The 11,841-nt window shown below is 49.9% G+C and overlaps 1 protein-coding gene across 32 annotated transcripts in view; it reads left to right on the top strand.

Annotated features, from left to right (window-relative positions):
- The window catches only part of MROH7 (maestro heat like repeat family member 7), a 79,805-nt gene that overhangs the window by 51,957 nt on the left and 16,007 nt on the right, over window positions 1-11,841 (top strand). For all 32 annotated transcript variants that reach the window (XM_063601035.1, XM_063601082.1, XM_063601036.1 and 29 more), the window contains 2 exons: window positions 4,746-4,883; window positions 7,694-7,808. In XM_063601035.1, coding sequence (XP_063457105.1) covers window positions 4,746-4,883; window positions 7,694-7,808 — 253 coding nt within the window. The remainder of the gene's footprint in view (window positions 1-4,745; window positions 4,884-7,693; window positions 7,809-11,841) is intronic.

The raw sequence follows: 11,841 nt of genomic DNA, 5'->3' as shown, positions 1-11,841 counted from the left end.
TTTGCCAATATTAGAGTTAAAAAATTAGAATTCTGCTGTAGTTTTAGTATGCGTTTCTCTTATGAATGACATTGGGTTTGCTTTTTTTCTTTCTTTCTTTTTTTTTTTTTTGAGACAGGGTCTCTCTCTGTTGCCCAGGCTGGAGTGCAGTGGTGCAAACATGGCTCACTGCAGCCTTGACCTCCCAGACTCAAGCAATCCTCTCGCTTGAGCCTGACTTCATCGCTTGAAGTCAGGAGTTCAAGACCAGCCTGGCCAATATGGTGAAACCCCGTCTCTACTAAAAATACAAAAATTAGCCAGGTGTGGTGGTGGGTGCCTATAATCCCAGGTGCTCAGGAGGCTGAGGCAGGATAATTGCTTGAACCTGGGAGGCAGAGGTTACAGTGAGCCAAGATTGCGCCGCTGCACTCCAGCCTGGGCGTCACAGCGAGACTCCGTCTCAAAAAAAAAAAAAAAAAAAATTTTTTTTTTTTTTGTTAGAGATGGAAGTCTTGCCATGTTGCCCAGGCTGGTCTCAAACTCCTAGGCTCAAGTGATCCTCCAACCTTGGCCTCCCAAAGTGCTAGGATTATAGGTGTAAGCCACCATGTCCAGGCCAGAAATGTTTTTTATGTAGCCAAGTTTATCAGTTTTTTCTTCTGTGACTCCTATTGTTATGATAGGAGTGTGCCTAACACTTTCTGTGTTATGCACAGAAAGGTGCATTTAGAGAGGCAGAGGGCAAACAGTTGTGTAGTGGGCTTGAGTCTGAAGGTCTTGGATTCAAATCGTGGCTTCATCACCTAGAATGTTGTATTTTGGGTAAATGAATTTTACCTCTTGGCAGTTGGTTTCCTTGCCTATGAAATGGATAAATGATTCCTGCCCCATAGGTGTGCTGTGAGGACCAGATAGGGTCGCATCCCAGCAAGACACCATTTGCCCGCAGTGCGGCCAGTTCCCATTCCCCTCCTGCTCATGCTCGTAGGTGCCGCCCTGAGAGCATTGCCCAGAAGGCTGACGGGCTCTGGGGAAAACACAAGGGGAAAAAAAGGAGGCTCTGGAGGGGGAGGAGGAACACATATGGGAAAAAATTCTTGACCTTGGAGTGATGAAAGGTGTGACCTGCCAATGCAGAGGGCATGGCTCAACTGAGGACATCAAGGAGAAGCTGGAGGAGTGCCCGAGTATCCACCTCACCTCAGCGTCTCAGAAGCAGCCTGAGAGGCAGAAAAAGCAGAGGCAGGCATGTGCCAGGCTGAAGGGGGGCCAGAAAAGTCATGAGATGTAGTGGTCTAAATGGTGGCCCCCGAAAGACACGTCTGCCCAGGACCCGTGATAGTGACCTTATTTGGAAAAAGGGTCTTTGCAGATATAGTTAAGGATCTCAAGATGAGGTCCTCCTGGATTAACCATGCGGGCCCTGAATCCAGTGCCAAGGGGCCTTATAAGGAGAAGAGAGGCCCAGACACAGGGGAGAAGGCTGATGAAGACAGAGAGTGAGTGATGTGGTCACAAGCTAAGGAGTGCTGGAAGCCACCGGAAGCCAGAATAGGCAAGGAAGCATTCTCCCCTGGACTCTTCAGAGGGCTGCGGCCCTGCTGACACCCTGATTTTGGATATGTGGCCTCTAGAACTGTGAAAAAATATGTTTCTGTTGTTTTGAGCCACCCAGGTTGTGGTGATTTGTACAGGAAATGAATCCTCTGGAGTATGGCACCAGAGCAAATTGTCCGTGCTCCAGACTGCAGTGATGAGGTGGAATAGCTCCACGGGGCATCAGCACACAAGGCGGTCACATCCCCCTGAGAGGAGAGGCAGGCTCTGGTAATGAGTGCAACAATTACCCCTGCAAACAGCTTGGGTTTGAAGGAGGAGGAGGGAGTGGCCTGAGAGCTTGTCCTGTGAAGCCCAGTTTCTGTGCCTTCCAGGAAGGTGAAACTTTCAGCAGCCCTGGGCTTTAAAGCAGCTCCAGCTGGGTGCAGTGGCCCACGCCTGTAACCCCAGCACTCTGGGAGGCTGAGGCAGGAGAATCGCTTGAGGCCAGGGGTTTGAGACCAGCCTAGGCAACATGGCGAAACCCCATCACTCCAAAAAAATAAAATATTAGCCAGGTGTGTGGTCCCAGCTACTTGGAAGAATAAGGCAGGAGGGTCGCGTGAGTCCAAGAGATCAAGGCTGCAGTGAACCATGTTCTTGCCACTACACTCCAGCCTGGGTGACAGAGCTAGACCCTATCTCAAAAAAAGAAAGCAACTCCATGTCAGATCAATCATTGGCTCTGGTGTCCCAGTGCAGGGACAGAGAATAAATATTTCAAGGTGTCCCTTGATCTACTTTGCAGAGAAAGCCTTTTAGAAGGGTAAAACTTGCAGAGTGAGTGTTTGGGGACACAAGAGCCACCCCACCACCCACAGCACAGCCCTCCTCCCAAGAGTTTCAACTCTATTTTTTCACGAAGCAGCACGGGCGCCGTTTGGGCTGTTGCAAGTATAATTTTGGGAGTGGGGTGAGAAGGGAGGGAAGTGAGGCCTGGGACCACCTTCGGGTCAAGGTGGGAGGGAGGGGGAGGGGAAACCCAGGCTCACTTTTGTGAAAATATGAAGCCTGATTGAGGGAGTGAGGTGAAATGACAGAGAGGATCAACTACGAATGATGCAGTTCTGAGTTCAGAAGTTCAGAAGTTTTTTTTTTTTCCTTTTTTTTTTTAGACGGAGTCTCACTGTCGCCCAGGCTAGAGTGCAGTGGCGCTACCTCAGCTCACTGCAAACTCCGCCTCCCGGGTTCACGCCATTCTCCTGCCTCAGCCTCCGAGTAGTTGGGACTACAGGCGCCCGCCACCATGCCCGGCTAATTTTTTGTATTTTTAGTAGAGACAGGATTTCACCATGTTAGCCAGGATGGTCTCGATCTCCTGACCTCGTGATCCACCCTCCTCGGCCACCCAAAGTGCTGGGATTACAGGCGTGAGCCACAGCACCTGGCGAATTCAGAAGTTTTGGCCTAAATACATATTCATCAGGCAACACAAATGAGGACTGGGAGGACTGGCCAAGCCATGGCTATCTGGAACCTCTAAGTCAGGTCATTCCCTTTTGAGCTCCGGAGCTCAATCTGTGCCCAAGCCAGTTTGTAAGAAGGTGTCCAAAACGATGACCCTGGAGATAGGGACACACAGGGAGGGGAGGGTGGTCCGGTCACCGGAGGAGCATATGCAGGAGGCTCATTCTGTCTTAGGTAAAGGTGCTAGTGCCTGAACTTTAAGAGAATAACCTTTCTTCTCCAAACAAAAACCTGTACATCTCAGCTTAGCCATTCAGCCAGTACTTGCAAAGGGAAGAGAATGGTGATGGGAGAATAGGACAACACTCTGAGCTTGCCTGTCTTTCTCCCTCCCTTTTGTCTGTAACTCTGAATGCTAGAGGCATTGCCAGTAGGGACTATCATTGATAGCACACATTTCAAAGAATAAGCACAGAGGTTGAATGATTCCAAAATTCTGGCCTCAGGAGAAGCTTTTATTTTCACACTGGATCATTACAAAAGCAAAAACATGAAAATGAAGGGCAAATTTCTGAGGATTACCTAATTACTTAAGTTCTTTCTTTTGAATCATGAGAGCCACCAGCTCTCAGTATCAGCTGAGTTATGTCCACAAAGTGCACCATAAACTCTTTCAGCAAATGTTTAGGTTTCTGGAAAACTTTGTTTAAATGTAAGCTTTATTCTATACAGTGTCAGTTTTTATTTTAATAAAAGTGTATATAGGCTGGGTGCTGTGGCTCATGCCTCTAATCCCAGCACTTTGGGAGGCTGAGGCAGGCAGATCACTTGAGATCAGGAGTTCAAGACCAGCCTGGCCAACATGGGGAAACCCCATCTCTACTAAAAATACAAAAATTAGCCGGGTGTGGTGGCGCATGCCTGTAATCCCAGCTACTCGGGAGGCTGAGGCACGAGAATTGCTTTAACCCAGGAGGCGGAGATTGCAGTGAGCCGAGATCGCACCATTGCACTCCAGCCTGGCGACAAAAAAAAAAAAAAAAAAAAAGTGTGTGTGTGTGTGTGTGTGTGTGTGTGTGTATCTAGAAACCTCTGTCTGATCTCTCTCTCTCTCTCTCTCTCTCCTCACCCCCAACCCCCAATGTATGAACACACAGTGCGGTGCCAGGCATACAGTAGGATGTCAGTGCCCTCCCAGGGCTTCTTAGGCTCATTCTGGAGCTTGACAAGCACTGGCCAGAGCCCCAGTCTCGTCAGTTGGTAGGTCATAAAAGCTCCCCAAGTGCTGCTGCTGGGTATCCAGTTTGAGAATCACTCCTTAAGTGTCCTGAGTTGGAGAAGGACTCGGCCCACATAGGAGACTGTGAGTGAGCAGAGAGGCTGGGTATCCAGTTTGAGAATCACTCCTTAAGTGTCCTGAGTTGGAGAAGGACTCGGCCCACATAGGAGACTGTGAGTGAGCAGAGAGGCTGCCTGCCCAGCCCATGGCTGATGCGGAGTGGAGGGTGAGAGAGAGGCTGGTCCCAGAGGTAAAAGCACAGCCTTCATAGGGAGGTGGACTTTGCTTCTGTTTCCTCTCTTGTTCTAAAAGCTAATGATTATTTGTAAAAAGCCACCCTTTGTGGATACACTGAATACCCCTACCTAAAATGGTGAAGAGAAGTTTGTCGGGCCAGATGGCAGGAGAGGCCGGGGTGGAGGGAGGCTTGGCCTGCTAGGGCCCAGGTAGGCATGAGGTCTTAATCGCCTTGTCTTGGCAGCTGGGTGGTGAAAGTGGTGAAAACCCTGCTACTGAGGATGGGCTGCTCTTATGAGACCACGTTTCTGGAGGACCAGGGTGGCTGGGAGCTCATGGAGCAGGTGGAGAGCCACCACCGCGGGGTGGCCCTGCTGGCAAGGTGAGTCCCAGGACCACCTTGGGGTTGGGGTGGGAGGGAGAAAGAGGGGGACCTCAGGATCTTCAGACGGACTTGGTCTGCATCTCTCCCTGGGCAAGACCCTTTGCTCAGTCTGTCACCTCTTCTCTACAACTGGGAGGGTGCTGTCTTCCTTGGCAGGTAGACAATACAAATGTTAAAGATGGCACTCACTCTTCAGAGGTTCCTGGCAATTGTGGAGCACTTAGACTATCCACAAAGCACCATTCCTTAGTGCATTATGAATTTAGTTCCCATGCCAATACAGAAACGGTGGTATAACCAAGTTGTTGAGGTGTGGCCTTGGAGATGGCCTGACTGCATCTGAATCCCAGCTTACCACTTGCCACCCGTGTGACCTGGGACAAGTTACTTCCCTCTGAGTCTCCACTTTCCTTCAATAGCATGGAAATAATAGTCAGACCCACCTCTGAGGGTTGGGGTGAGGATTAATTAAAGTACTTTGAACAGGCCAGGCATGGTGGCTCATGCCTGTAATCCCAGTGCTTTGGGTGTTTGAGGCGGGTGGATCATCTGAGGTTAGGAGTTCAAGAACAGCTTGAACCTGCCTTTTAGACACAGTTATCAACAATGCGTTTCTGATATTTTGTGTAAGTTCTTTTGTTCTTTCCCATTTGAATGTGTAGTACATGATGGTGTCAGTCAGGTCTGCAGAGGCAACATAGTGAAACCCCATCTCTACCGAAAATACAAAAATTAGCTGGGTGTGGTGGCATGTGCCTGTAGTCCCAGCTACTCGGGAGGCTGAGGCATGAGAATTGCTTGAACCCAGGAGGTGGAGGTTGCTGTGAGCCGAGATGGCACCACGTACTCCAGCCCGAAAAAAAGTACTTTGAATAGCCCCTGGCATATGGTAAGAGCTCCACACAGGCTAATTTTTACTATAGTTATAGTCACTGGTGGGGCAGGGGTGATTAACACATATTTTGCACAGAAACATGCCAAGTCTGGAGAGGAATTGTCATGTGCCCGAAGTCACACAGGCAGGACATGACAGAGGTGGGAAGTGACCTGCTGACCCAGACTAAAGCTCTTCCCCAGGCCATGCACAGCTTCCCACGGGGTCAAGAGGGAGCACCTTGATTCCAATGCTGTGACTCCTGCAGGAGAGCCTGCATCTTAGCCCTGTACCCTGAGTGCCCCGGGTGGTGCTTTCCCCAGGGTCTCAGGATACAGTCACATTTGTTGAGCACTTACTATGCTCTAGGCACCATGCAGAGATCTGTCACATGCATGATCCCATTTAATCCTCACCGTGACTGATGAAATAGCACTTTTATTTATTTATTTATTTTGAGACAGAGTCTTGCTCTATCGCCCACGCTGGAGTACAGTGGTGTGATCTCTGCTCATTGCAACCTCTGCCTCCTGGGTTCAAGCGATTCTCCTGCCTCAGCCTCCAGAGTAGCTGGGATCACAGGCATGCGCCGCCACGCCTGGCTAATTTTTGTGTTTTTAGTAGAGACGGGGTTTCACTATGTTGGCCAGGCTGGTCTCAAACTCCTGAAATCAGGTGATCTGCCCGCCTTGGCCTCCCAAAGTGTTCGGATTACAGGCGTGAGCCACGTCCCTCGGTGAAATAGCACTATTATTATCCCAGCATTATACATGAGGAAATGGAAGCCCAGAGAAGTTAAGCATCTTTCCCCAAGTCACACAGCTAGTGCTGGGGCCAGGATTTGAACCCAGCTGTCTCATTCTGCACTCCATGCATGATTGCCAGACTGCACTGGATTCACTGATGGTGGAGCATAATGCAGTGCTCCTCAGACTTGAGTGTGCAACGGAATTAACTGCCGGGCCTGTTAAAACACTGGTTGCTGTGCCCCGTACCCTAAGAGTTCCTGCTTAGTAGGTCTGGGATGGTGCACTTCTTTTTTGAGATGGAGTCTCACTCTGTTGCCCAGGCTGGAGTGCAGTGGCACGGTGTTGGCTCACTGCAACCTCTGCCTCCTGGGTTTTAGTGATTCTCCTGCCTCAACCTCCCAAGTAGCTAGGATTTCAGGCATGCGCCACCACACCCAGTCAATTTTTTTTGTATTTTTAGTAGAGACGGGGTTTTATCATGTTGACCAGGCTGGTCTCGAACTCCTGACCTCAAATGATCTGCCCGTCTCAGCCTCCCAAAGTGGTCAGGCCTGAGCCACCGCGCCTGGCTTGGGATGGTTCACTTCTAACAAGCTCCCAGCTGATGCTAATACTCTGGTTGAGTGGGGGTGGCACTTAGAGGACCACTGCCTTAGTAGAATGAACGAGGCAGCTGGAATGTCAGCCCTCGGTTGGGGCTCCAGCTCGGCCATTTTCTAGCTCTGTGACCGTGGGCAGTTCACACTTAGAGCCTCTGTTTCCTCATCTATGAAATGGGGATAATAACAGCAACCTGCTTCGAAGGATCAGATGGAGTAACAATGTGAAAGCATGTGCCTGCTGCCTGGCGCTTGGTGAGTGGGCCTTCACATCCTCTCCTTCCTCTCTCTGCTGCCTGACGTGGTCCTGTGCAGCTGAGGGTCTTCAGCCTGGCTCTCTTACTGATTTGTGCTGTGCCCTCAGGCAAGTCTCTTTCCCATTCTGGGCTTCAGTTTCTTCATCTGTAAAATGAAGCAGTGAAACCAGATGACCTCTGAGATCCCACCCAGGTGGAAAATCCTGGGAACGCAGGAATCCAGGTGATCCTGGCTTACCCAGGATTTCCAGTGTCACAAGCAAATCCCCTCCACAGGTCCCCCTGGGGCTGGATACCTGAGGGGACTACTCCCCCTTCCCACCCCCAGGGCCATGGTGCAGTACTCCTGCCAGGAGCTGTGCCGCATCCTCTACCTGCTCATCCCGCTCCTGGAGCGAGGCGACGAGAAGCACAGGATCACGGCCACCGCCTTCTTCGTGGAGGTACCAACGGGGGCAGCGGGTACACAGCGGGAGCTCCTCCCGGGCCTCGGTTCACGTCACTAGTCATTTCTCCTATGTAAACAGTACTTTATAGTTTACAAAGCCTTCCCATGGGCATGACTTCTCTTGACTATGGTGATCTTGTTGGTCTCCCTCCCTCCCCTCCCTGTCTCTCCACCCTTTACCCCATTCCACTCTTAACCAGACTCCCCTAGTGCCCAGGGAACCACCAACCTTTGCTGGGCACCTCTGTGTGTCAGGCACGAGACATATAAATGTGAATTTGACTCTACCCTGCCCTCAAGGAATTTTTGGTGTGGCAGAGGACACAGAGGACACCCCAGTTATAACAGGGGGTGATACCAGTGAGTGATTTGTACTATGATGGGGCCATCCAGGCTGTGGTGGGGAAACAAGTGACTTGAGGGAGGGAGGCATCAGGGAGGGAGGGCTTCCTGGAGGAGGTGACATCTAAGCTGAGTGTGTGTTGGGGAGGTGCTAGGGAGAGGTGAGTCAGGAGAAGTTGGTGGGGACAGACCCAGAAGAGAGAGACTTGCTAATAATAACAGCTAGTATTTATTGAGCACTTAATATCTTCCAAGCATGTTCTAAGAGCTTGACACACATTGATTGATTTGGTCTCATACTAATCTTATGACGCAGATACTATTCCATGCCCCATTTTAGAGAAAAAAAACCCTGAGGCATCAATTTGAGAAACTTTCCCAAGACCGCACAGCTTGTAAGTGGCAGATCCAGGATTCAAATAAAGACATTTGGGCTCTAAAACCCTCCCCTTTCCTTTTAGTTTTTAAAAAATTGTGGTAAAATATACGTAACATAAAATTTGCCATTTTAACCATTTTAGGTGTACAGTCCAATGACATTAATACATTCATATTGTTATGCAACCATCACCACCATTCATCTCCAGAACTTTCGTATCTTTCACTACTGAAACTCAACACCCACTAAACACAAACTCCCTGTTCCATTCCCTCAGCCCCTAGTAACCTCTATTCTACTCTCTATCTCTATGAATTTGCCTATTCTAGGTATCTTATGTAAGTGGAATCATACAATATTTGTCCTTTTGTGCCTGGCTGTTTCCCTAAACATAATGTCTTCAAGATTTATCTATGTTGTTGCATGCATCAGAATTTCCTTACTTTTTTTTTTTTTTTTTTGAGATGGAGTCTTGCTCTGTTGCCCAGGTTGGAGTGCAGTGGCGTGATTTTGGCTCACTGCAAATTCCGCCTCCCAGATTCAAGCAATTCTTCTGTCTCAGCCTCCCGAGTAGCTGGGATTATAGGCAAGCACCACCATGTCCAGCTAATTTTTGTATTTTTAGTAGAGACTGGGTTTCCCCATGTTGGCCAGGCTGGTCTCGAACTCCTGACCTCAAATGATCCTCCCACCTCAGCCTCCCAAAGTGCTGGAATTACAGGTGTGAGCCACCACACCTAGTCAAAATTTCCTTACTTTTTAAGACTGAATAATATTTCATTGCATGTACATACCACATTTTGTTTATCCATTTGTCTGTTGACTGACAGTGTAAAACCCACTCTTTTAACCACCACACTTGCCTAGTTCTTGTGACCTGATGTTTGTCATGAGGCAGGTCTAGGCTAAACTAGGATCTGTATAGTGAGGCTCAGAGGCAAGAGGCTCGTTGTCTGCTTGGATAGTGTGAAGGTTAAGGAAGGCTTCCTGGAGGAGATGACATTTAAACTGAACCTTAAAGTTTGCCAAATGAACAAGAAGCAGCATGGGCATCCTAGGTACTTTTGTCATCTTTTCTGCCACTGCAGGTGGGCTATGAGTTGGGAGAAGGGACCATGCCACATTGGTATTGCACCCCCAGGTCCAGCTTTAGGAGGGCCCCAAGAAGTGGGGATGGGATGGATGAAGGAGTGCCTGAACAAATACTGCAGGTGCCAGCAGAATGTGTCACCTCCAGGGAGAGCAAACCTGGCCTTGGGTTTGGGAGTCCGGGGTTCCAGCCCCAGCTCCATCCAGTTCTAACTCCAATTTCCCTGACCATGGTGAGGGAAAGAGAAAGGGAAACTACCATTACTTACAGGCCTACTATGTGCCAAACACTTGTATTGACCTCTTTCAAATGTTATTTCACTAATCTGCACAGCAACCCTGCGAAGAAGGAATTGTGATACTCATGCTTAGGTGAGTTAAGGGGAATTTTTTAGGGTCACAGAGCTCAGAGAGTCCAGAGAGATTCAGAACAGGCCTGCCTGACACGGTCCTCTACTTTGGTCAGCCTCTTGGAGAGGCACTTCTAAGTCTGTTAGTGTCTACCACATGGGTTCTTGCAGGAGAGGAGGGAGGGTGGATCTTGCCAGACCTTATGGGGCATTCCTGTGTCCACCACAAAGTCAGGGACTCTAGGTTTAACTTCTCCCCAACATTCCCTGGACTCCTGACCAGCAGCCCTTCCGCCCTGCAGCAAGGGTCTTCGCCCAGGTTCAGTCTTTTCCACCTCCCCAGAAGAGGTGTCTGCTCCTGGCCAGTCAGCCCCACCATTAAAGCCGTGGCACTTTGATGTAGCTCAGACGCCCCTTTCACCCTCGTCCCCTCCGCCCCGGCTTCCTGTCGCCCTCTCTGCTGTGATGGTGTGTGTGCTTGCTTCTCCCAGTGGCAGGTGAACTCCTTAAGGGAGCTGTGCCATCTTGGACAAGTCACTTAACCTGCCTGTGCCTCTGTTTCCTCACCTGTGGTATGGGGATGATGACTTGACCACCTCCTAGAGTGGTCAGGTTTACATAAAGCACTTAGAACAGTGCCTGGCACATAGGAAGTGCTCTCTGTGAGTCAGTTAAATTGCTTTTAGGGTTCTCATGACTCTTTTCCATGTCTCCAGTGCCCAGCCCAGAAGCTGTGCACAGCAGGCCTGAATATTGGTGGTGTGAATTGGTGGAGGGCGGGTGATAGGTGGAGCCTCTCCTTTTCTGCCTCCTCCCCCGGTGACCTGTCCTGCCCCCTCCTCCAGCTCTGCCTCCCCAGCTCTTTCCTCCCACAATACAGACACACGGGCTCAACAGTCACAGGAGATGTCAGGCAAGGGCATGGAGGGGAGAAGCGTTTGTGAGAGTCATGCAGCAGGCATCGAAGTCCTGTTGGCTGCCGTGGGTGGGGAGGCCAGTGGGGGAGAGGAGGGGGATAAGGGTGAGGCTGGTGTGCAGCTTGGACAATGGGGGGCTGGTAGTGCTAACCCTGCCACAGGGAGTGCAAGAGGAGGGCATGCCTAAGGAGGAAAGGAGCCAAGTTTCTTTCTTTTTTTTTTTTTTAGACGGCGTTTCATTCTTGTCTCCCAGGCTGGAGTGCAATGGCGCCATCTTGGCTCACTGCAACCTCCCCCTCCCAGGTTCAAGTGATTCTGATGCCTCATCCTCCTGAGTGGCTGGGATTACAGGCACCTGCAACCATGCCCAGCTAATTTTTGTATTTTTAGTAGAGACGGGGTTTCCCCATGTTGGCCAGGCTAGTCTCAAACTCCTGACCTCAGGTGATTTATCCACCTCAGTCTCTCAAAGTGCTGGGATTATAGGTGTGAGCCACCTTGCCTGGCCTGCCGTTCTTTTCTTTCTTTCTTTCTTTCTTTCTTTCTTTCTTTCTTTCTTTCTTTCTTTCTTTCTTTCTTTCTTTCTTTCTCTTTCTTTCTTTCTCTCCCTCTCTTTCTTCCTTTCTTCTTTCCTCTTTCCTTCCTTCCTTCCTCCCTCCTTCCCTCCCTCCTTCTCTCTCTTTATTTCTTTCTTTATTTCCTTCTCTTTTCAAGGTTGAGTCTCGCTCTTGTCACCCAGGCTAGAGTGCAGTGGTGTGATCTTGGCTCACTGCAACCTCCGCACCCTAGATTCAAGCGATTCTCCTGCCTCAGCCTCCCGAGTAGCTGGGGCGTGTGCCACCGTGCCCGGCTAATTTTTTGTATTTTTAGTAGAGATGGGGGTTTCACCATGTTGCCCAGGCTGGTCTTGAACTCCATACCTCAGGTGACCCACCCACCTTGGCCTCCTGA

The sequence above is a fragment of the Pan paniscus genome, chromosome 1 (genome assembly GCF_029289425.2).
Source record: "Pan paniscus chromosome 1, NHGRI_mPanPan1-v2.0_pri, whole genome shotgun sequence".
Classification (NCBI taxonomy): Eukaryota; Metazoa; Chordata; class Mammalia; order Primates; family Hominidae; genus Pan; species Pan paniscus.
This window is presented reverse-complemented; position numbering and strand designations above follow the sequence as displayed.